The sequence below is a fragment of the Typopeltis vanoorti genome, chromosome 14, assembly GCF_054136105.1.
Source record: "Typopeltis vanoorti isolate ZY-2024b chromosome 14, IOZ_Tvanoo_1.0, whole genome shotgun sequence".
NCBI lineage: Eukaryota > Metazoa > Arthropoda > Arachnida > Uropygi > Thelyphonidae > Typopeltis > Typopeltis vanoorti.
Genome location: NC_143562.1, coordinates 30,389,534 through 30,415,260, shown reverse-complemented (window position 1 = coordinate 30,415,260; position 25,727 = coordinate 30,389,534). Strand labels below are relative to the sequence as shown.

At 35.5% G+C, this 25,727-nt stretch overlaps 1 protein-coding gene across 1 annotated transcript in view; it reads left to right on the top strand.

Moving 5' to 3' along the window:
• garz (Sec7 domain-containing protein garz) overlaps nucleotides 1-25,727 on the top strand; it is a 405,451-nt gene that overhangs the window by 129,883 nt on the left and 249,841 nt on the right. Inside the window, exons 13-14 of the mRNA XM_090404320.1 lie at nucleotides 4,453-4,574; nucleotides 21,834-22,036. Of these exons, the coding sequence (XP_090260446.1) occupies nucleotides 4,453-4,574; nucleotides 21,834-22,036 (325 nt within the window). The remainder of the gene's footprint in view (nucleotides 1-4,452; nucleotides 4,575-21,833; nucleotides 22,037-25,727) is intronic.

The window sequence follows — 25,727 nt, the reverse complement described above, 5'->3', positions numbered from 1 at the left end:
CACCTCTTGATTCGAAGAAAAACGCTGACCACCTAGGAAGAGATAGAAGTCAGAGGGAGCCGAATCTGGGGAATAGGGTGGATGTTCCAGCAGTTCATAATGCAGATCCCTTAATTTTCCCATTGCCAAAACACCTTTGTGGGCAGGTGCATTGTCCTGATGAAAAGTGATATTTTTATTTTGCAAACCGGGTCTTTTCTCACGAATTTTTTTGTCTAGTCTGGATAAAAGATCGGAATAATATTCCCCAGTTGTTGTTTTACCCTTTCTGAGATAATTAATAAATAAACAAAATGCCTTTAGCACCCCAAAACACCAATGCCATGACCTTTCCTGCTGATGGAACCAACTTTGTCTTCTTTGGCGCTGAACAACCGGCTTCTGTCCACTGTGCTTCATCATCATCAAATTCCTGACATGGATCCTTATGGGGGTGTACAGGATATGATAGTACTACATGAAAAACTTCCATCACCACTAACTTCCTATCTACAATTTTCCTCCAAATCAATATGTTACCTGTCACTCCAACATTATCAGATTTTATATTACTGTCTTCTAAGGCAGTTATTACCGTATCAATCCACCTATATCTTGTTCTTCCTCTGGGTCTGTTTTCTGCCAACCTGGCAGAGAACACTTGTTTGCTAATCTTTCCTCTACCATTCTGTTTAAGTAACACCTGAGATTAGCTCTCCTAACACACACCTGGATGCTAACAATGTCAAGTTCTTTATTAATATCCTCATTTTTAATATGATATGGCAATTGATGCCATTTGTTCACACCCCTAATTTTTCTCAGGACTCTCAGATCTGCTGTCTCTGGCCTTTGGTCAAGTGTTTTATTTCTAACCCAGCTCCAGATTCATAAGTTAAAATTGACTTGAACACTGTGCTGTATACACTAATTTAGTGTTTTCATTAATTTCTCTCTTATTCCATATAAAGTTATTCACTTGACTTCCTACCATACTGGCTTTGTTGATTCTGTTATTTCCATATTTAATTTACCATCTTCACTAAAAATTGTACCTAAGTAGCTGAAACATTTTACTTGTTTTATAGGTTTCTCCATTCACAGTGCAGTTGATATTTTCAACGCTTCTGCCTATTTTCATTGTCGTTGTCTTGTTATTGCTGACCTTCATACCATATCTATTACAACAATTATTCAATTTAGTTAGGGAATCTTGCAGACTTGTACCAGATTTATTTAGAAGTATAACATCATCCGCATAAAGCAAAGAGCTGAGATTAGCATTTCCAATTTTGATACCAGGTTTAATACCACTTTCCTTCATAATGTGATCCATATAGATAATAGCATAGGGCAGTGTTTCTCAAACTTCAGATATCTGCATACCCCCTTCTTAAATTTTCATTATTACCAAGTACCCCCTTATCAGATAATAAATAAATAAATAAATAAAATATATTTCATTGTAAATGTGTATTTTATTTGAATTTATATGTTCATGTAAACAAAAAATATGATTTATTTTTAATAGAACAAAATTTGGAATAGGTTCCTCTTCATTTCCTTCCCGTCCCTGAAAATTCATATTTCAAGTAATTCATATCATACTTACAAAGATTTTTCATCTTCTTCCTAGTTGGTTCTCTAGAGATGTCAGATGACACAATCTTATCAATTTCATTCGATCCAGATGCAATATCGATGTTTTCTTGTTGCTTACAGCTACTTGTATTTGATATATTGCTCTCTTTTGTGGGTTTTACAGATCTGATCCATACTTAAGAATTTGAAAGCTAAAAAATTACCTTATTTACTTGAATATAACTCGCAGTTTTTTTCCCCAAAATTAAAGCTAAAAAGTCGTGGTGCGAGATATGTGCGGGGATTTTCGGAAACTAGAGTTTTCAGAAAAAAACTGAAAATGGTGCGACTTACCAAGAAGCTCCTACTCGCTATCGCTACTTTTGGCATCGAGACCAGTTTACTTGTGTGCATAATCAAAGTCATCTACTCAAATAGCTTCTTCTTCTATCCTATTATTTCAAGCAAAAATTACCAGTAATTTACAAGACTTGAGATATGTAGAGCAGCTATGAAGAAGTGCAAATGATTGGGGTGGTATTAACAAAAGATTGTGCGAACCAAAGACAAATTAGCATTTCAAAAGTTGAGTTGAAATGCCAATTCCCTTAAACTGAATCCCATAATATCACGTTCACGACGGGGTGGTCTCAAACAAAATCATATGTTGCACTGGCAACATATAGTTTTGCTTGAGTCTATGCAGCAGTTTCTGTTGGAGGGGAGATGTGATTCATTAGTTAGTGCCATTTTTATCTGAATTGTCTCTAATTGCACTATTTATTGAGAAATGTAATGATTCCTTTCATTATGCATAGCTGAAAATTGCCACGTACCCACAGGGGTGCGCTTACCACACTTTCTGAAACACTGACATAGGGGGTAATGTACATCCTTGTCTGACACCAGATTTAACATTAAACCACCTTCCTGAACACTAGATTTAACATTAAACCATCTTCCCACTGACACCATACAACTGTAGTGTTTTGAATAGCTTTTCTCTTGGCATGTGCCTTTTCCAGATCTACAAAACATAAATACAGATCTTTGTCATTTCCCCATGATTTCTCAACTATTTGTCGTAAAGTGAAAATCTGATCCTGATTCCAGCTTGTTCTTCACCAAGCTTCCCTTTCTTTTAAACCTTCCTTTCCGCAGAGCCTTTACTCCAGTCATCTGGAATTCGTCCCTCCATCCAGGCCTTCTGAACTCTGCAGTGCAGCCACTGTAAGACTTTTATACCTCCATACTTGAGCATTTCTGTTCAAATATCAGCTACTCTAGCTGCCTTTCCACATTTCTGGCTTTTTCTACTTCAAGTATGGATATGTATTCCATTGTATGATGTCTCTTGATTGTTTTTTTACCACTGTGCTGTCATCACTGCTTGTTTCATTTAGCAGTTTTTTAAAGTAATTACTCCATACATCAAAGATATCTTTTTCTCCAGTTTTCATGTCACCTTTATCATCTCTAACTCCTTTTACAGCACTCTTTCCTCCATTCCTAAGCTTCTTCAACAACCTCCAAATATTTTGCCACCTTCTTGATATTTATTTTCTGTATTCTTGCCAAAGTCTTCCCATGACTTTTGTTTAACTAGTTTTGTACAGTGTTCAGCTAGTTTTGCACAGTGTTTAGCTTTCTTACATTTGTCTCTGTATTCTCTAAGAGCACAAGCCTAACTTATTTGTCAGTAACTTCTGATATGCTTTGTTCTTTTCCTTCACTGCCTCTTTAACTTCCTGTGTCCACTATAGAGTTCTGATTTTTCTATCCTTGCAGACAACTTCACCACATGCCTCTCTGACTGAATTAATCAGTGTTTTCTTCAGGGCTTGCCACTGAATCTCCAAGGTTTTTTTCTGTTTTCAAACTGTTTTGTTTTTTCTTGAACAATGTTTGTGTATTAATCTACATTTAACATCTGAGAGCTGCTCAACTTTTATTCACTTTAAAACTTTCTTATATGTTATTCTTTTCAATATGAAATTCAATTTTATTCTGCTCAAGACTAAATAGTGATCACTTTCAATTTCAAATCCTCTGTACACTCGGGTGTCCTGCACCAGGGAGAAAACATCACTATCAACAATAACATAGTCAATGAGACTTTTCTTATTCCTTGCCTCTTCTCTCCATGTGAATTTGTGCAACCTTTTGTGTTGGAACATTGTGTTAATAACCAGTCCATATCCTGAGCAGTAATCCAACAGGTATTTGCCATTATTATTAGCTTTGCTCTTTTCTCCAATTTTTCCCAAAATATTTTTATATGTCTGACAATCATTTCCTACTCTGGTATTTAGATCCCCAACAAGGACCAATTTTTCATTGTGTCAGTTGCTTTCTCTAAAGCCAAAAAATTTCTGAACAAAGGTTCTACCTTGGTAGAACCTTCTGTGGGACCAAACACGTCTCATTGTCCACTTCCCCATTCTGTTATTTGCCCACATCATAGTACGTGATATTGCTTTTTACTACTTGTATATGGAAAATAGATGGCCTCTGTATTAATTTAAACTTAATATCTTTCTGAATCTGCTCCCATCCTTCTTATGATGCCCAAAAGGAAGCATGCTTTGCATTATGAGATACTAAGGCTGTGAAGTCAGAAGCCTCTATATACAAGTAACCTAGGCATGAAGATACTTTGTACAAAAGCTTTGTTTGCACTTGGATAAAGGATTAAACAAGAGTATGATTTATTTATTAACAAACTGACAAAACTTTCTACAACTACCTCTAATTCACTAAGTACTTAGAGGGAATGCATCTTCATAATTACAAAAATTGGTTAGTTTTATGTAATTTGCTAAATTTATTTAACAGAAGATTTAATTGATGTTTATAAGTAGATCTAAGTATTTAGATCTACTTATTTGTTAGAGACTTTGTTGCATTTAGTTGAACCAGGTTTTACTAGAGTACATTTTACTGTTATGGCTGAAAATGTATTATTACCTATATCACTAGGCTGTAGAGGAAAGTTTGCTATAACTATACAGCAGGTTAATTAAAAATTTATATCTAATGATGTTTATGTAACAGTATATTTGAAAAAGGAGTGGGTAATGAATCTCATGTTACTGTTATTGGCGGTTACTCATTATATGGTCACTTGCTGATCTCGCTTTCTCTCTCTCTTTCTTTCTTTTCCAGCAATTGAGTCAAGTCAGGCTTGGACTCTGAGGGTGGTTTTCATTCGGGTACTCTGGTTTTCCCTTCACAAACATGAAACCAATCTTAAACACATCTGGCCATTGATGCACTGTAAAAGTATGAATATGGGCAATTTTTGCTCTTGCCACCATACATGGATTTAAGCTTTCTTGTTTCAGGCTGATAGTCAGTAGTATTGAAGTATTTTAACCCAGGTTTAGATTTACTTTATGATTTGCTTTCTATTAAATGATTAAAAATTATTATTATATTAAATAATTCTCGTAGACAGGCTTATGCGTTGGTTATGCATTATTAAAACACTTAAGGAATAGAACAACGTAGTGGGGGGGGGGGTGGGGGGGGGGGGGGGTGGGGGGGGGGGGGGGTGGGGGGGGGGGGGGGTGGGGGGGGGGGGGGGTGGGGGGGGGGGGGGGTGGGGGGGGGGGGGGGTGGGGGGGGGGGGGGGTGGGGGGGGGGGGGGGTGGGGGGGGGGGGGGGTGGGGGGGGGGGGGGGTGGGGGGGGGGGGGGGTGGGGGGGGGGGGGGGTGGGGGGGGGGGGGGGTGGGGGGGGGGGGGGGTGGGGGGGGGGGGGGGTGGGGGGGGGGGGGGGTGGGGGGGGGGGGGGGTGGGGGGGGGGGGGGGTGGGGGGGGGGGGGGGTGGGGGGGGGGGGGGGTGGGGGGGGGGGGGGGTGGGGGGGGGGGGGGGTGGGGGGGGGGGGGGGTGGGGGGGGGGGGGGGTGGGGGGGGGGGGGGGTGGGGGGGGGGGGGGGTGGGGGGGGGGGGGGGTGGGGGGGGGGGGGGGTGGGGGGGGGGGGGGGTGGGGGGGGGGGGGGGTGGGGGGGATGTGAGATGGTGTGTCACCAGTATAGTGTGTGAGCGCTTTGGCCAAATGTTTAGCTAATATTTGTATATGGGGGAAATCACTGCCATCCACTATGGGAAGTAATGACACGTTTTCTTTATGTATTTTTGGGAGTCCATATATATGGGGGAGGGGAGGTATAGAGTTAAACGGTTTTAATTTGTTAGTAACTTCTGCAGGCTAAGAAGTGACCTTCTTAAGGAGCCTATGGAGTTTTTGATTTCTGAGTTGGTGGGATTGTATTCAATAGGGAGGTAAGTAGTCCGATATAATAATAGAGCATTAAGCTTACCTGTGTAGTCCGTTTGGTTGAGTACTACGGTGGCATTTCTCTTATCTGCTGTGGTGATTACTAATTCTTTGTTTTTCTTCATTTCCTGCAGAGCTTTATATTCACTATTGGATATATTGATTTTTAGTGGTCTTGCTTTGGTGAGAACACAAGCTACATCCAGTCTAATATTGTTGGCGATGTGGCTTAGAAGGTGGCGGATCCTGCATTTAATCTGAATCATTATATCCCCGGCCGGTATTTTTCTGGGAGCAATGGCGAAGTTGTGGCCACGTGAAAGAGCGAAGAGTGCTGTGTGCTTCAAAGTAACTGAAGAAAGGTTGGCTATAGTGTTGGTTGGAAGTTTTGGTTCGGAGGTCGAGTTCTTTTTTAATTTCTCAAATTTCTTGATATGTCAACCCCATATTTTCTCAAATTCTTTATCTGCCACAGTGCACGAGACGTCATATAAAATTGACCAAAGCTCGTGATTTAACGTGTTGGAAAGCTCTTCTTCAAGCGCCCGAATAGCTTTGTTTGTGTCAGCTAAGAGAACGCGAGTGGTGGCAATTTGTTGCCTTAGCAGAGTGTAGCTAGCGCAGTTATAAATTCGGAGAGCCATTTATGAAAAGAAATAGTGCTTAAATTTCACACAATTTGTGATTACCTGATTATCCCGGCAACGTTTAAGGAAGGTCAGACGATTCAGTTGTCTTGATAACTTCAGCTTCATTTTACCGTATTGGCGGTGGGCCTTGTGTGTGATGGAATCTCCGTGTATGATAGTAATTCTTGTAGAAAGGCTTATACGTTGGTTATACATGATGATTAATTAACTTAAGGAATTCACAATGTACACTAGCATATAAATTAAGACCATGCTCTGGATACACGCTACAGAATACGGTGGAAGAAAGCCACAATAATACACCGTAGCAAGTTCAAATTTGAAAGACTTTTCATAGAATCAGCCTCAGCCCTAAAAACAAACCAAACCTCAACAAATTTGGTTGCATGAGACTGCTCCAAATTTGGGAGACATACATCAGGAGACCTTCAGCCCAACGGCCAAGAATACCTGCATGTCCCGCTAGGGGACACCATCAAGACTTTTAGGAGAAACAATAGCTTCCTTGCTTCGTCCTCATTTACTGTGTGTAGTGCCTGTGTGCATGTGTCTTTATTTTAAGTTCCTTTGAAGATGGCAACGTGATGTTACCAAAATATTGGAAATATATATTAAAGTTTAATTTAATTTATATTCTAGTGTACGTTGTGAATTCCTTAAGTTAATTAATAATCATATATAACCTACGTGTAAACCTTTCTACAAGAAGAATCAACAAAGCTAGTATGGTAGGATGTCAAATGAATAAATTTATATGGAATAAGAGAGGAATTAGTCAAAACACTAAATTAGCCGTATACAAGACAATGTTCAAACCAATTTTAACTTATGTATTTGAGAGCTGGATTAGAAATAAAACACGACCAATGACTAGAGACCACAGATATGAGAGTCCTGAGAAAGATTAGGGACATGAACAGTTGACAATATCATATTAAAAACGAGATATTACGAAAGAACTTGACATTGTTAGTATCCAGGACTGTTAGCACAGCTAATAAATATTTGCACAGAATCATCTGTGTTAATTTTCTTACATAAGAAAAACATTTTTTAACTATCAAAATATAATAAGAATAAAATCTTTTATAATCGCATATATGCAATAATCCGCATTTTTTATAAACAAAATAAATTTGTTTTGTTTGCAATAGAAGTTTTTATAACAAATCTATAAATAATAAATAAATTATTTATCTAAACACAATAATATTGAAATATTTATTATTTCTTCGTTTTTATGCTTCAAGTGATAATCAATGGTACCAATCAAGGGGCATTTTTTAATTTCCATTTTTAACTTCTAACCATTTATACTGCGTTTTGAAATACAATGCTTGCTTCTTGTTCCAGCAATCAGGTAAATGATTTTCTTTTTCTCCCCCAACTTGTTGATATTCATTGAATCAATGCGCGTATTATTTTCAGCTTCATCTTCGACTTCATTTTCAACTTCAGTAGAATCAGCAGAATCACTTTTCACTAGTTTTTCTTTCCCAAAAAAATTTAATAAATATGACCATCTTTTAATTTTTCATGGGTAAAAATACTTTTACAATTATAAAAATAAAATTTGCTGAATATACAGTTATTAAATTTATTATTATTTTTAAATTTTAAACACAAACAATTGTTGTACATCATTGTACTGACGAACACAGAACTAATGTCCAGTGGAACAACCTGTTGATGACAGTTTTATGAACATTTGATTGGCTACTGGTTTTACCATATGATTGGCTACCAGAAAGGAGAAGGGTAAAGATAACACATATGCTTATTTTATTTTCAAACTTGGGTACATTCGTTATAGAGGGGTTGAAATAATAATTCCAAATAATCTATGCACTGCCAAATAGAGTAATTTTTGTTAGGTTACCGTATGAGTTTGTTGCTTAATATTTCAAAAAAAAAATTTTTTTTTTTTTTTTGAAAAAATAAAAAAGTAAACAAGAAGAACAAGGGGCTTGCAAATTTGAGAAAAATTTAACTAAGGGCTCGCATGAGCCCCTTATAGCTCACCACTGGTCCCTAACCCTAACACAATATATTTTCTTAATGTCTGGAAGTTAGTAATGATGTAAATTTTTTCATGTAATACTATCATATCCTGTACACTGTGTGAAGGTTCATGGCAGGAATTCGATGATGATGCCTGAAAGTAGTGTAGGTTCTACAGTCGATTTTCCAAGAGAAAAACCCCTTCCTAATGTCAACTAACTTGAGAACTGGTCGAAAAAAGGCTTAGAAAATGTTCCTGTAGTGACTAGATTTTGAATCCAAGTCTTCCTTCGTGCTGTCAAGTACTGTGGAGTGCAAATGCAATTTCTACATAGGTTCTTAAAAAAGAGGCAAAATGACTTTCTTATCCTTGCATGTCAAAGTTTGCTTCAACATCACAATTATCTTCTGAGTTGTATTTGCAATTTTTGCTATGTGACCTTTGAACTTCAAATTCCTATCCATTGTTATGCCAAGATCCCTAGCCTCATCAGTTTCTTGTAGCATAACCCTGCTAATATAATATGCCACTGAAAATCTCATCATCCCAAAGTGAAAACTTACTAACATTAAGATAGCCATTTTCATTTGCCCAAATTTCCAGCCTGTTCAAATAATTTTTTAAGTGCTGGATATCAGTAGCATCCCTGATTGTCCTGTATATCTTTGCATCATCAGCAAACAATTGCACATCTTCTTTTAGATCCTTCCTAATGTCATTAATGTAGCTTTGAACAACTATGGCCCAAGGACTGAATCTAAGGTCAACAACTAGTCACCTTAAATCTGGTAGATTCACACCCACCATATACCACTTTTTGATATATCTGCCTGTCAACCATCCACTGATTCAAGTCATGAGTTTATATTCCAATCCCATATTCTCCAGTTTATGCAAACAGTCTTTTGTGTGGTATCCTATCAAATGCTTTAGCAAAATCAATATTATTATAGTGTATCCATTTCCTTTATCCAACTCAGCCATAACATTGTTATAAAATATGAGCAACTTGCTAAACACGACCTTCCTTTACTCATGTTTCTCCTTTAAAATGTCTAAAAAAATATTTCACTATGACTTTTCAAAGGAAACATTATTATATACACTGAAAAAAGGGAGACAGTCTCGCATAAAATTGATATCAGAAGCAAATATCTGTGATGAAAAATGACCATAGTTCTATGTTCTCTTTCAAAGCAGCAATCAAGTGCTCTATGGGACATAAGAAATTAAGGTACCCAGAAGTATTTGTTTCAATAATGGAATGCTATCGACAGTAAACATAGTTTATTGGAACAAAACAAGAGTCCTTCATAAAAGTCGTTTCCTCATAGAACATCTTTATGAAGAAACTTGTGAAACTTTATTTCATTTTCCTAACTTGAATACATTCGATGGTCTACATCTATTCCCTTTACGGGAGATAGTACTTTTTAAATCTGCTAATCTTTATTAACTTTATTTTGTATATTATATATATATATATATATATATGTTAAAGATACCAAGCTATTTTAAACCTGGATTTACTCCATTTCCCAAGTAAGCAAACAGACAAACAAATCAAGTTTGTGCCTGCAAGTGTTGCAAGTCTAGCTGACCCTGCATGTAGTGCAAGACCAAGGCAACTCATGGTAGAAGTAGAATAAGTTCTGATCACTAATCTTAATATTTACCCTTAATGCAAAGCACATCTCCTGGAGGAGATGTATGATGCTTTGTATTAAAGGCAAGGGGCCGCTACCCAGAACGGTTTCGACCTTTATTGAGGTCTCATCAGTGGGAACCAGGCTAGAAATACCAAGATTTTAGTAATACAGAGCTTATAAGTATTTTACCAGAACAAGTTACCATAAGGTGTTTTAACCTTTATACCCAAGGTAAAATACTTTCTACATTTATATCTCCTCCTTAGATTTTTATTTAATAAGGTTAAAACACCTTATGGTAACTTGTTCTGGTAAAATACTTATAAGCTCTGTATTACTAAAATCTTGGTATTTCTAGCCTGGCTCCCACTGATGAGACACCTCAATAAAGGTCGAAACCAGTCTGGGTAGTGGCCCCTTGTCTTTATTACAAAGCATCATACATCTCCTCCAGGAGATGTGCTTTGCATTAAGGATAAATATTAAGATTAGTGATCAGAGCTTATTCTACTTTTACCATGAGTTGCCTTGGTCTTGCACTTCTTGCAGGGTCAGCTAGACTTGCAACACTTGCAGGCACAAACTTGACTTGTTTGTCTGTTTGCTTACTTGGAAAATGGAGTAAAACCAGGTTTAAAATAGCTTGGTATCTTTAACATTTATTATACCCAAGGTAAAATACTTTCTACACACACATATATATATATATATATATATATATATATAGACACACATATACACATCTCCTTTTTTTAAGTTAAGAAATTATGGACCTTATTTAGTTATCTTACATTAGCTACTTAAGTGGTACTTTTTAGAATTGTCTGTTATTGTTTAATTGCTGTTCTGTTATCATGTAATGATGATGCCTATGACATTTAGGTAAAAATTATAACAGGTAACCCAAAAAAACGTTTGTTTGGTTTTTCAGTAGAGTTTGCTGCAATGGCTTGTTTTATTTTGTAGTGGTTTGCAGAGCATAATTTTTTATATGTGTCATAAGGCACAGATCACATCATTCAATCAGTGCTCTCTAGCTTGGTGTGTACTCTTTTTCTGTGACGTTGAACCCTTTTAAAAAGCCAGTTGAACCTGGTGTAATTCATGCTTGTTTGCTTTATGAATTTAAATTTGATTCAAAGGCTTCAGAAGCGTCCCATAAGATATGTGTGGCTTTTGTATTTTGTAAAAGATGTGGCAGTAGAACATACTGCGCAGAAATGGTTTAAAGAATTTGTTTCTGATAATGTATTACTTTATCCTATCTATGCACCACATTCAGGAAGATTCTCCATTATTAATAATGAACAATTATGTGCTGCTGTTAAAAATAATTCAAGTTTAACATGTCAAGAACTTTCACAAATGTTTAACGTGAATGTTGAAACAATTCATTTACCCTTTCATCAACTTGGAAAATCATGTAAGCTAAGCAAATAGTTCCTACATGCATTATCAGATGACAATAAACTTCAAAGGCTATCAATTTGTTCTTCACTTTGAAGTAATTTGAAGTTCTAAACTTTGAAGATTACTTGCTCACTTGTGATGAAAAATGGATCTTATCTTCTAACAGAAAGCAAACGTATCATTGGTTGTCACCGAATGATCCAGGACCACACACTTCAAAGGCACTGTTTCGTCCTCCAGAAGACTATGCTTTGTGGCTTTGTGTGTGTGTGTGTTGGACTGGAGCTGGTATTGTCCATGATAAGTTTCTTGTTACAGGCCAAACAATTACGGCCAAGATCTACTTGATGTAATTCAAGAGTGTGCAGGATGTGTTACTTCAGAAACAGCCAGTACTAGTTAATCAGAAAGGAGTGCTCTTCTTACAGGACAGTGCAAAACCCCATACTGTAAAACTTACCTGTGAGAAGATTTGCTTTAGGATGGGAGATACTCCTTTATCCTGTGATTTCTCCAAGTGATTATTACTTTTTTTTTGACTCTAGATAATCACATGCAAAAAAGACAGTTCCGCAATAAAAAAGAGATTGAAGCGGAGATTGCTTGGTTTATTACTTCTAAAGACAAAACATTTTATAAAAGTGGAATTTAAATTTACAAAGTTGTATCTCATTGGGAAAGAGTTGGAGATTATGAAGGCACTTATTTTAATTAATAAAACATTTTATGAAAATTTCTGCAGTGTTTCATTTTTATTATGAAAAACCACAAAAACTTTTTTGGTTACCTGATACATTAAAATAGTTTTTTACATGAGTTTTCCTCTGTTTTTATATTTCTTTTGAATATCCACAAGTAGATGAAGTTGTATTATGTTTTATTACTGAGACATATGCAGAAGTATTGCCTATGATGTGCTATGCAACTAAAGGCAAGAGACATTGCTAAATCCTTTAGAATAGATGAAAAAAAATTCAAAACAAGAAGGAGTGTTGTGGCCAATTCAAATTCATGCACCATGTATAGTTTTCATCTAGATATCAGGGAAATCTGTTTATTAAAAACTTTCTGCTGACTGAACAAAAAACTGTTAAACCTGCAGCAACACTTGATTCAATTGAGGCAAAAGCAAAACTGTGAATTAAGTCAAATGTAAATTGCAGATGGAACAAAGGTGTTCTTCAAAATGTCTGAAAATTATACTGTCAATGCTAAAGAAATCAAGATTTTTAGGTGAAAAGCAGCGTATCTCTGTGATTTTATGTATAATTGCCGATGGCTAAAAATTTCCTGTATATTCAGTTTTAAGCTGAAAAATGATCCCAAAAAATGTTTTATATATACACAAAATATGAGTGGATAACAGCTAAATTAATGCTATTCTAAATTATCTGGATGCTATTCTAAATTATCTGCCCTTCCATTCCATGGAAGGGCAGATAATTTAGAATAGCATCCAGATCTCTACATTAACCACCTGGTATGTTAGTTATTGATGCATTTCATGGACATTTATCTGAGAAGCTAAAGAATAAGCTGACCAGAAAGCTTTGTGACTTGATTGTTATTCGTAGTGGTATGACTAATCAGTTGCAACTTCTCAGCAGTTTGGTCAACAAACCATTTAAGAATCATTTAAGTAACAAACATGAGTCCTAGTTGTTGTCTGAAAGCCTTCCTTTGGCACCTTCTGGATAAAGAGAGCATCTGCATTGAAGCTTGTAGAATGGTCTCAACTGCATGAAAGAAAATCCTGGAAATTAATGGAGCATTCATTTAAGAAATGCTGCATCAGCAATGCATTAGGTAGCACAGAGGATGATATTTTGTAAAACAATGCAGACATCAATTTTTCTTGTATAATGACACCTGTGGAGTATCCATAACTATAGAATAACATGTATGCCACAGTCAAATAAATTTTATTATGGTAATATTTCTTCTTATGTATCATAATTCAACATCAGTACAAATATCGAACAGCAATAGGAATTTAATTAGAAAGCAATAGAGCTCATGCTTAAATTGGAATCCCTCTAGGTATACAGTTGCACATTAATGGATTAAAGCTATTTGGTTGAAATTAAAATTAATTAAATTAAAATATATAAGAGAGAAATTTATTTAATACAATTGAGGATAACAATTTCCCAAACTTTTGGAATAGTGAGGCAGTTGTTATGATCGAGATTAGATCTATGAAGTAGAGCTTCAGCACTTTTTTTTATATAAACATTCATGTTTATATATTGATCTGTGTAGCAGTTTAGCATTTTGCCACTGGATCCTGTGGTCAGCGTTTTCAATTCCATGTTTTGCAAGGCCAGATTTGTGAGTCTTGATAAGATGGATGTGATCCTGATGTTCAGGGATATATTTATTTACAGATCTTCCTGTTTGTCTAATAAGACAAGTTACACAAACATGGTATTGTATATGCCAAGTAGCATCATTGGTGTGTGTGTTTGTGTTTTGGAGAAGGAAGATATTTTCAGGTGCAAACTTTGTTTGCTCACACTTGGATAAAGGATTAAACTAAATTTATTATAGCAGGTTATAAATTTGGTTGATGGGTTTAATGAGTTGATATTTTTTCATAATTTTTGGCACACGTTCAAAGATAATATATGGCATAAGAGTTCTGTGGGCTTTCTCTTGTCTGGGTCGCTTTATAGGAGAGTGGTTGATCAGTTTTTGGGTTATTATTGGATTATATCCATTTAGTAAGGCCATTTCCTTGACAATTTTCAATTCTTGTTTTAGAGATTCTTCAGAAGAACAAATCTTGTGTGCTCTGAACATTATAGATTTTATGATACCATATTTTTGAGATTGATGGTGAGCTTATGTATTGTGAATATAACGACCTGTAAAAGTTGTTTATGGTAGACAGAAGTGGAAATGGATCCATCTTGCTAATGCTGGATGTGTACATCAAGAAAGGAAATACCTTTTTGATGATTATTTTTCTTTTAGTGTGAACTTGATATGAGGATGTAGGGTGTTGATTTTTTGTAGAAATGAGCAGAGTTCTGGTTCTGTGTGACTCCAGACTGCAAAGATGTCATCAATATGCTGCAGCCAAATTCTTGATTTTGGGTCAAGAGCAAAAGTTGTTTCTTCTAGATGTTCAAGAAAAAAAGTTGGCCATGTTAGGTGATAAGGTTGAAGCATTGTAGTTCCTTCTTGTTTATATATATTTCATCTTTCCATGTGAAGTAACCTGATGTTATTGCAAATTTCAATAATTCCACTAGGTCCAAAAAATATTGGACCTAGTGGAATTTTTGGGTTAAAAATTCTGTTGTCTCTGTGAGGGATATTAGTGAAGGGAGAGAGACGATGCCAAAGCTTACTAACATGTTTGTATCTGCCAGTTTTTTTATTCTTGTATGAAATTTTTTATTGAGGAAGCTGAGTGGCCAATGAGGGGGACAGAGAAAGTTAGATAGAAATCTTGCTATTTTATAAATGCCTATAGAATCCATAATAGTTTTAATCCATTAACGTGTGACTGTATACCTAGAGGGATTCCAATTTAAGCATGCACTTCACTGTTTTCTAATTCAACTCCTATTGTTCGATAATTGTACTGATGATGTCTTATTATTATTAAGAGAGACCTCCATACAATCAAAGGAATACAGTATAATTTTGTATGTTTTCCCTCTTTGTGTCCCTACAAATGGTCTAATTGAAATGATAATTGGGACAAAATGCCATGACAGTTTTAAATGTCAAATTTGATATTTAAATTTCAGGGTAGAATAACTTGCATTTGGGTGGAACGATGGACATTTATAGGTGTTTATTCAGTTTAGCTAATTATGCATTCAGTTGTAGATAAAATTTGTTGAAGTAAGATTACAGTTTTTTTAAAAAAAGATAGGTATAAAGTAGAAAGGCAGTTCTGGTAAAAAAATAAAATAAAAATCTTAGCCACACAAAACATTTCTAATGTTGATAAATATAGGTGCTCTTGATTTTCAGAAGCATATGACATCATTCTGCATCTGAAAAATATGCAACTTTTTTTTTTTTTAATGTAATCTTGTCCACTAAATACTGTGAGTGGACTAAGGATTAGATAATTTGGAAATCCTATTCTGTAACTAAACATGAAAGTTTTTCAAGCTACTTCAGACCTCCAATAGGCACAATGGCAATTTCACACTGGGCATATTCATGACATTCATGCCCACAGAGTTAAGCATCAGCCTGTTGGTTAGAGAGTGAATGTGCTAACCACTTACCACACACACACACACACAAAACACTACCTCATCAACGTTTTGGCTGGTAGTTCAAACCTAGTGAAGTAGCAATAAATAAATGACATTGAATACAGATCTTTTTGGTAGTTCAAGCCTGTTTCTATCTGGCTAAGATACATTGATGATGTTTGTTCTCTTTTTGGTTACGTGGTTTAATCACGTTACTCTTTCCTCCTTACTTCATCATTTCCATTTCACTATAGAAAAAGAAAAAAAAAAGATTAACAAAATAATTCTCATAGAATAAGTTTAGCTATATATATAGATTAAGATTAAGTTATTTAGTAATGACAAAATAATTATTCCTCCCATCCCTCTCAGCATGCAGATTATAATAATGCTATTACTATTTTAATTCTGTAAGGGTATAGTGTTACATCCTGAATGAAGAACTTTAAAAAAGAAACAATTCATTCAGGATTTAACAAGTCAGGAAAATCAGCTGAGAGAAAAAACTTGTACTCGAGCAGAAGAAATAAAGTACTAACTGTAAATAGAATTACCTCCTTTTAGTAGAATTGTAAGACCATGTAAAGAACTTTGTGTATAAATTGGTATTATATGAATGCATCATGTATACAATGAATGGGTAAATTAGATGTAAATAATAGTCCAAAGGTGGGCCTGAGGCATTGGCAATCTTGGAAAGCGAAGCACATTCGTTTCCCGGAAGACGCTGCTAGAGATCTTGCGATGTGCCGAAATTCCCACGGACGAAGAAGGTAGTAGCGGGCAGGAAAAGATCGCAGAAAGTAAGAGGGTGCTATTGCAGCTAGTAACAGGGTGCTAAAAAGGGGGGGATAGTGAAGGGAGAATAAAAAGGGTTTGCACCCCTTTCTCAAGGCTTTTTTTCACCTATTTTGCTGGATGATGATTCGACTTCTCCCGTGGACCGGAAGTTCCTGATGGTGTTTCTTGGCGATAGTATGATATTGGACGGTGCACCTTTCCTTTCGATGTCTGAATTTCTGCCTGTACTAAAGTGTGAGATGTCGGCATATGCTGTCTTTGCTCCTTCGCTGAAAGTTCCGACGGAATAATATCGTGGATTTATCCTATGAACCGGCAGTAGAAACGAGGATGGCCCGAAACAGATCGAGAATAGATGAGGGAAAAACGCCAGGTGCAGAGCATAGCTTAATCTGATGACCATAGTGACCCACCATATGGACGCAGGCTTATGGAAGTATCGAGAGGTAATTCAAACAAAGGGCAGTTCAGACGGACCTGGAGATCTTGCCCCCAAGAAACGGTACAGTACAGATTTTGTTGTATAATTACCCAGTCAGTAAAAGGGAAAGGTCATTGTAGTGTAATAATCGAGTATGGACAGTATTTAAGAACTTTAGGTGATTATTTAGCAGTGGCTAATGTCCATAAGACAAATTGTCTGGAATGATCATAGATGATTGTGACTAGTTTAATGTGCAAGACTGACATAGTAGGCAGAATATTGATTAGAAGTGTATAATATGTATATTATGTGTCTTTAATCTCTAACTCAAAAGAAGGATTTATTGTTCATGCATTAGAGTATTAATCAGTTTGATTTAGCATGTCATTGAACTAATTGAAAGTGAGATTGGTCTAAGTGTATATGTCTTTAGATTCCAATAAATGTTTTTTTTTCTATACCTGACTTTTGCCTGTGATATGAATCAAAACTACCACTCATTAATCTGAACCCTAGCAGGGGGGAGGGGTTAGGTTAGAAGAAAGGTAAAACATGTTGTATATAAAGAAAGGTTGGATTGAAAGAAAGGTAAAACATGTTGTTATAGAGGTTACGACTGCAAACCAGATTTATTTAGCCACAGTAAAGCGTTTAATTTATGAGTTTAAGCACTAAATTTATTCACCTATGTGCACCAAAAGTCTGGAAAAGTCTCCCTGAATAAGAGTCCCCTCTATTCTAAGATATTGACTGGCGCAGCTTTAAAAAATAAATTTGTCAATATCTGAAGAGGAGACGGCCCCAGAAAGAAATTAGAGGATTCGTTTCTTTTAGCATAGAATAATCTTTATCGGTCAGGGTAAGCACGTGAGTAAAATTAAGAATCGGCTAGAGATATAGAATTTGCTTTCCTTATAGAATGAACACATAAGAAGTAATACAGATATTAGAGTCAGGGAAATTTTGTAAGTCTTGTAGAGAGGTAAATTCATAAAGAAAGTAAATTATTATAGGAAAAGTAACGACATAACAGTAGCAATGTGGGAATGGCATTTGCATTCATAGTGCTAGAGCCCCTCCAAGAAAGACTGTTCTGAATTTGATTCTCGCCACTGACTAGAGAAGCTTTCTAAGTCTTTCTTCAACCAGTTCTCATGTTAGTGTATCTCTGGCATGGGTAAGCAGGGTTCAATTCTCAAAAATTCATGTTTTTAATCCTGCAACTCAAGAAAATTTACCATAGAACTCACACTGTTTCATCAGTAATATAGTGTTCAGGGACCATGAGATGACAGCAGTTGTCTGCTGTACCCTCTTTCCCAGATGCCATTTAAAATCATTTAGAGCTTTGATCCTGGTATCTGTGATTGGCTGCCTCTCCAGTCCCCAAACATTGGGGAGTAGGCAAGGCTTTATCCCTATGAGGAATTAAAGGCACTGTCAAATTTATCGTTATTATTTATTTTATATTACTATTTCCTGTATCTATGGACATCACAGAAAAAAAATAGAACTTTAAAGAAATATATTTGCACTGCTTTGAAAATGTGAAGCTGGCCATCCTTATCTGTTCTCCTCTCTGCTTCAGATTGACACCAGGTCCCTTGTTCTTGAAACATGAATTATGAAAAACTGGGAGATCTGTTTACATCTGCCCACAAGAAAAATATCTGCCACCACAACTAGGGTCAGTCAGCAGCAGATTTAAAAAACCAGCCAAATCTATATAAATATATTTGTGCAAAATCTTCCAAGATTTGGGAAACATTAATTTTTAGATCTCTCGCCCAGGATTCAAAGCTAGTCTAACATCTGTCGTTATTTGTATGCTTATGTGCAATTTTTATATTGTATCCCAGAAGTTGTCTCTGTGACAACTTCTGGGATATCCCTTTAACGTATGGAATGGTTACAGTTTTATTGTAGTTTTGTTTTCTTTTTGTTTTTAAGTGAGGTCTTGTACAGAATTTTGTTGATAGTATTTTGGCTATAACCATTTTTAGGAGGGTATTGCTGATAATTTTTAATTCATCTTTAAGTGCTTGTTCATTTGAGCAAATCTTCAAAGTCCTGTTTTTTAGTGTATTAATTATTATTGTTATTATTATTACATAACACCTCCAGGGAGTCCAAAGACTAATCGAGGGAGGGTACCTACTCTACAACTCTCTGCTCCACCAATCACAACTATGTTCATCATCTACACCAACAGCATCTACCACCGACCTCCACCACTAGTATTTTCACAGAGGCAAACATTTATGCCTACAGCAGGATTCGAATCCACAGTCTTTTGGTTGGAGAATGGATACACTAACCACTCGGCCAACCAGGCCGACTAATGACCCCTATTTTTTGTGTTGGGTGGTGGTAGGAGTTTCGTGTAATTATTGGCCAATATGTGTCGGTTTCCGGTAAACAGTGAGGGAAAGACTGCCAGAAGGAAGATGTGTGACAAGCGTATCTAGAAATGGAAGTGTGTTCTGCTTTTCAATCTCAATTGTGAATTGCATGCATTTGTGTTGTTTGTTTAGGTGTCTGAGGAAAGTGTCTAATGTCTGGCAGCCATGGGCCAGATAGCAAAAACATCATCAACGTTTCTAAGCCAGACTTTGGGTTTTAAAGGAGAGGAATCTGGAGCACATTGCTCAAAATGTTCCACGTAAAAGTTAGCAATGGGGGGTGGATAATGGTGAGTCCATGGCTGTGCTTTCTTTTTGCAAGTAGAAAGTGTTTTGCCACACAAAATAGCCAGAACGTAGTACATCTGCAAGGAGTGCTGTGTTGTATCATTGATTGTGTCAGTCAATGACCAATCCTTCTATTACAGGACAAATTCTCTCCCGATATCAAGTGCTCTTTGCTGTGATATTGGGAGTATGGTGACTATAATTAGAGGCACTAGATGAGTGAATAACCAAAGTGTGTTTTTTGGGAGTAAAGATTTGTGATGTGAAAGCTAGAAGCAAGTGTAAAATGTGATTGTATTATTCATCTTGTTAGTATTAGTTTTTTATTAGTCATAAGCTTGAAAACAGTAATTGGAAGAACTAACTTGAATGACTTAAAAGGGAATAAGTATATGATGTGCGAGAAGATACAAAGGAGTTGTTGAATTAGATGAAATAGAAGAGTATGTCGCCAAGTATGACATGGAACTGAGGTGGGAGAGTCCTGATTGCTAATGATTCAATGTGCAGAAGAAATGATGTGTAGTATCTTGATCTATGGAATATTTTTTGATGATAGAAAAAATTCATACTTGTAGGATGTATTACACTTAAATGGATTTGGTGTTCAGTGCTTGGAGAAATTGTTTTGAATGAGTGTGTATCTCATTACAGAAGAGCTTAAAAACATGCATTAAGGAGAGAGATTGTTATGAAGAGACAGAGAAAGATAGTATGGAAGGTATATGGATGGCCACGAAAATGGTGGGACCAGTTTTTTTTTTTTTTTTTTATCAGACAAGAAATGCAATGATTGCAGCATTGAGAGTAAGGAATTTCATTAATGGATCAACTCAGCTGCTTATTGAACCAGTTAAGTTTTAAGAGTTACTTGAATACCTACCAGCCTGGTGGTCAGCTATGATGCATGTTCATTAATGAATCAGAAATAAGAAAATTATTCCTGAAAAAAGTTATTGAAGATTAATGAAAAAACCATTAGTGAGACCTGACTGGCTATTCTTACAAGAATAGAATATGATGGATATGTGTTCAGGAAGTACAGGCAACATAGAAAGGGTGGGGCAGTGTTGCTAATGATTGCAGAGGGATTAAATGTAACCAGAGTAGAGGTTCCAAATGGTGGTAGCAGTAGCAGTAATGCAGGCAAGAGTCTGTTTGGTGTGAGATGGACAAAATACATTTTTGGATGGCACTATAGGTGAAAACATCTGAAGTGGGTTTCCATCATCCTTTAGTGGTATTGTGCAACACCTAAACAAAAAATTATAAATAAAATATTTCTGAACTGGCTACTGTTTTGCTGGTTTTTTAATCAACATTTTTCAGAGCACAATTATTTGTTGTGATATGCAAGCAGCAGTGTAGGAAACAATTCAAACTGCAGTGAAAAAACAACAACAACTAAAGTCTTAACAGAATTATCTAATGTTGTGTAAAAAGATATTTTACAGTTGTTGGAGTTAATCTTAAAATGACTGTTTCCCAAATTTTAGGAAAATTTAATGCAGCCATACTTATTGAGCTTTAGAGAATGTGTTATTGCTATTGCTGATCCTAAGAATAGTCTCTGATTTGTATGTTAAAAGTAAAATACATCAGTGGGATTGGGTCTCATCATGAGCAAGATTTCTAGTGAGTGGAAAGGGGTAGGGTAATTTCATTCAACAAAGATAGAGTTGGTATACAGAAACAGCCAATTATAGACTGGTCAATATCTCTAGAGTAGTCATTAAGTTGTTGGAAAGGCTAATTAGGATTGACATCCACAGGTAGGTAGGTTGATAGGACTTTAATCCCCAGTAGAAGACAGCATGAGTTTTTAAACGTAGGCCTTGATTTAGAAATTTTCTCATATTTTATAATAGAGTGACTGCAGAGTTGGATAAGGGTAATGGATATACTACAATGCTTTTGGATTTTTCTAAAGCATTCAGCAGGATTTCATAGGAGATGTATATGCAAAATAGGCATGTGACATGGATAGGAGAACAGCTAGCAGATATGTAGAGTATTGTGTGAAGGTACTGGTACTTCACTTAAACATTTGGCATACACTTTTCATCTTGTTTATGTACTATATATACTTATATTGACAATTGAAATAATACTTTTTTTTTTAACAATTTCATTTTATTTTATAAGCTTCTTGTTACTGGAACTGAGCAGTTCAATAATCAGCCAACCAAAGGAATAGCTTTTCTTCAAGAGCATAGACTGCTTAAAGAACCATTAGATTCTCATGAGGTGGCAGCATTTTTACGTGATAATCCTCAGTTAGATAAACGAATGATAGGAGAATATGTTTCTAACAGAAAGAATCTTAAGGTCCTGGAAGCATTTGTTAGGTAATGTATTTTGTTAAATAACATGTTTCATTAAGTTACTCTAAGACATTTTCTTACAAAGAATGCTTATTTACCATTGATTTTCATAGTGAATTGATTGTATTGTTAGAGGAAGTTTTTGTTCTTTTCGTTTAACAAGATTATGTAACTTTATCAGAACATACGTTTGGACAAGCTTAGCCATCAAGTGTTAAATATAATATTTTCATCTCTCACTCTAAATATTAGGAACATAATTCAAATGCAAGAATTCTTCTGAATTTTACTAATTTAACTAAGATACTAATTTGTTTAATTTTTTTAGAGTGGATAAAATAACACAGAATTGGAACAAAACATTATAAAAACAATTATCTGAAATTATTTTTTTTTTTTTTCTGTTCTAATCAGCATCTTGGATGCCACACTGTTTTGATCTTATTTAAATGTCACTGACAGAAAAGTTTTTATGAAAATTGATTTGTTATTTGAATTCTGTTATTTTTCCATTTTTGAATGAGAAATATCACACATCATTGGCAGTTTTAGTAGTAAAGTGAATTTTTTTAAATTACTTTTTTTAAGTTTTGTTAGAGGAAGTTTTTGCTTTTTTCATTTTCATTTAACAAACGTATGTAACTTATACCAGAACATATGTTTGGACAAGCTTGACCATTAAAAGTTAAATATTATATTTTCATCTCTTGCTCTGAATATCAGGAACATAATTCAGATATAAGCATGCTTGTTTTATTTATTGTGTAACACTACTTGAAGTTTAAATATGCCTATGATTTATGATGGGATCTTGAGGCTTTTTTACCAAGAGTAATTTATTTTATATTTTTCTAATCTGTATCACAGTTTTGTGAAATGAATGTTTGCAGCTATTAATTTTGGTTATTAAGAGTGCAATAGATGTGTGTAGGTATGCATTAGCACATTAGGCTTGCCAGGCTTAAGACTTAAACCCAAACTCATTCTGTATAGACCACTGGTGAAAAAATATATTTGTAGAATGCTCTTAAATTCCACATGTCTGTTGAAATATATTTTACACTAACATTTTCTGTTGTCTGTTTTTATAGAACTAACTTCTAGCAATCCCCACAATTGCTTTATTCTATTAAATCTCAGTGTCCACTGTAGCATTTGGCATCAAAATTGTACCACATTATGTAATTATATCTGAATTCAGATTGAGTTGAATAGAAATACTGATTATACATAGACATTTGTATGTTGTCTGGATGTTGCATACCAGAGTAGCATGTACCTAGTGGTTTATTAACTTTTTGATTAATATCACAGATTCAGATCTGGGATATTATTATAGAAATAAGCAACTTAAGAGATTGAGTGAGAGACAAAGAAAATTCAAAATTAATATCTTTATTTACAAACAATTAATATTGGTGTAAATTTATGGTATTGCTTTAACAGTGTGTGTGTGTGTGTGTGTGTGTGTGTGTGTGTGTGTGTGTGTGTGTGTGTGTGTGTGAAACATTTGTTTTACAAGTGCTATATAGAAATCTCCATTATAAATAAAAACTTATCTCCTAAAGAGAAAAAGGCCCACAAACTTAACATCAGATTTAAGGAACATAAACACCGTACAAGATTTCTTGTCTTCAGGATCACAGGATTTGATGAGAATATCAAACTTTAAACTTATAAAGTACAGTTTCTTCTTCTCTCAGTAATGGGCATTACAATATATTTACTTAACTCATACCTGTTTTTCTTCTAAAACGAAAATATTACAAAAAATTTTTTTTTCTTTAATTATAAAGAGTTGTATTTAAGTCAGATTAGAAATAAAGCACTTCATCAAAGACTAGAGACCACAGATATGAGAGTTCTGAGAAAAATTAGGGGAGTGAACCAATAGCATCAATGGCAGAATCATATTAAAAATGAAGATATTAGAAAGGAACTTGACATAATTAGCATTCAAGAATGTGTCAGCAGAGCTAATCTAAGCTGGTATGGCCACTTAAATAGAATGGGTGAGGAAAGGTTAGCAAAACAGGTGTTTGATGCCAAGATGGCAGGAAAGAGACCCAGAGAGAGACCAAGGTCTAGGCTGATTGATTCAGTCAGAAATGCCTTAGAAGCATGAAATGATAGATATGACAACATTGGAATGCTTACAAGTAATAAACTGATTTGAAAAAAAAATCGAAAATCATGGTAACCTGAATACCCCTTGGGGGTACATATCAGGAAATTAATCAACAACTGTTCTATTATTTTCTCACACTAATTCAACTTTCTCTTCAGCAGTTCAAACTTTGTGCAAGTGCACTACTGGCTGGCATGGGCAAGTCATGGCAGCGAGACAAAAGTAAAACTGTTGCTTGTTGTAAACAAGGCTACAGTTCTTTAATATCATGAGAGCATCATCGTAAAGTCTAGTATTTTCTTCTCTAAAAGTTTCTTAAGTTACAGAAATTAAAAAAAAAAAAAAAAAAACTAAATTAGAGGCGAGTCCTTTTTACAAATAAATATCGCAATTAAACAGTTTGCAACAGGCCATAACTATACAAAGATTTCTTTTATACATAACAGTAAAGAAATTTTTAATTACAAGAAATCATGCATTTTTGTTTTACATTTAGGAAATGTGTACATATAAAATAAAACTGTAAGTTAAATAAATAATAATCAGCTAATGCCTTTTATCCCTTAAAGGGAATAGGCAAGGCCTTCTAACCCTATCTAGCTTTTAAAGACTGAGTAGGCAGTTCAGTCTCCACCAGTAGCCAATCAGAGATAGCTACCCATGACTATCACTAATTATAGGTGGCAATTGATGAAGAGACAGACAAACAAGTGCTGCCATCTCTTGGTACCTAACCCTAAGAGGTTAGGTACCAAGCTATAATGTGAGTTCTACAGTTGATTTTCTTGAGTTTACGGGACAAAAAAAAAACCATAGTTTCTGGGAGGAAAAAACCCTCTTGCCCATGCTAGAGATTAGCTAACTTGGGAACCGGTCGAAGAAAGGCTTTGAAAAAGTTCCTCGAGTCATCAGCGACTAGACTTGAACTTAAGTCTATCTTCAGGTGGCTTAGCACAGTGAATGCAAGCACCACTTCCACTGAACTACACAAGTTATCCTTTCTGTTTTTTTTATTCAAAATCAGTTGCCACTTCAAAATTTTTTAAAGAATAAGATATCTGCTATTTTACTTGCTGTAATGTTTATCTTGCTTAGGTAAAGAATTAAAACCAAGTATATAATTTCTTGGCATCTTTAATGTATAATAGAACCAAGGTAAAAAAAAACTTTCGACATGTTCATCTTGCAGTTTGCTCTAGCAATGTAATATTATAATAATAATGATTATTATTATTAAGAGGCCTCCAGGGAGTCAGGAACTAATTGAAGGAGGCCACATACTACACCTCACACCAGATATCGTACTTGTTCTCGAATTCATTCGCACTGCTTTCACACTTAACATTCAATGGCAACCCATTCCAATCATGCACTATTCTGCGAGAGAAAAATCTAGCTCTCACCCCTCTTCTTAGTGGCATTCATTCTCAGCTTCTAAGGATGCCTTCTTGTCCTTTCCCCATCCTCAAAAATTGAAAAATTCCATCAATTGAAATTCTGTATGACACTTTCAGAAGTTTGTAAGTATCAATCATATCACCCCCTCTTTTTCTTGTTTGCTAGTGTCTGCAGTCTACAAATTTTCAA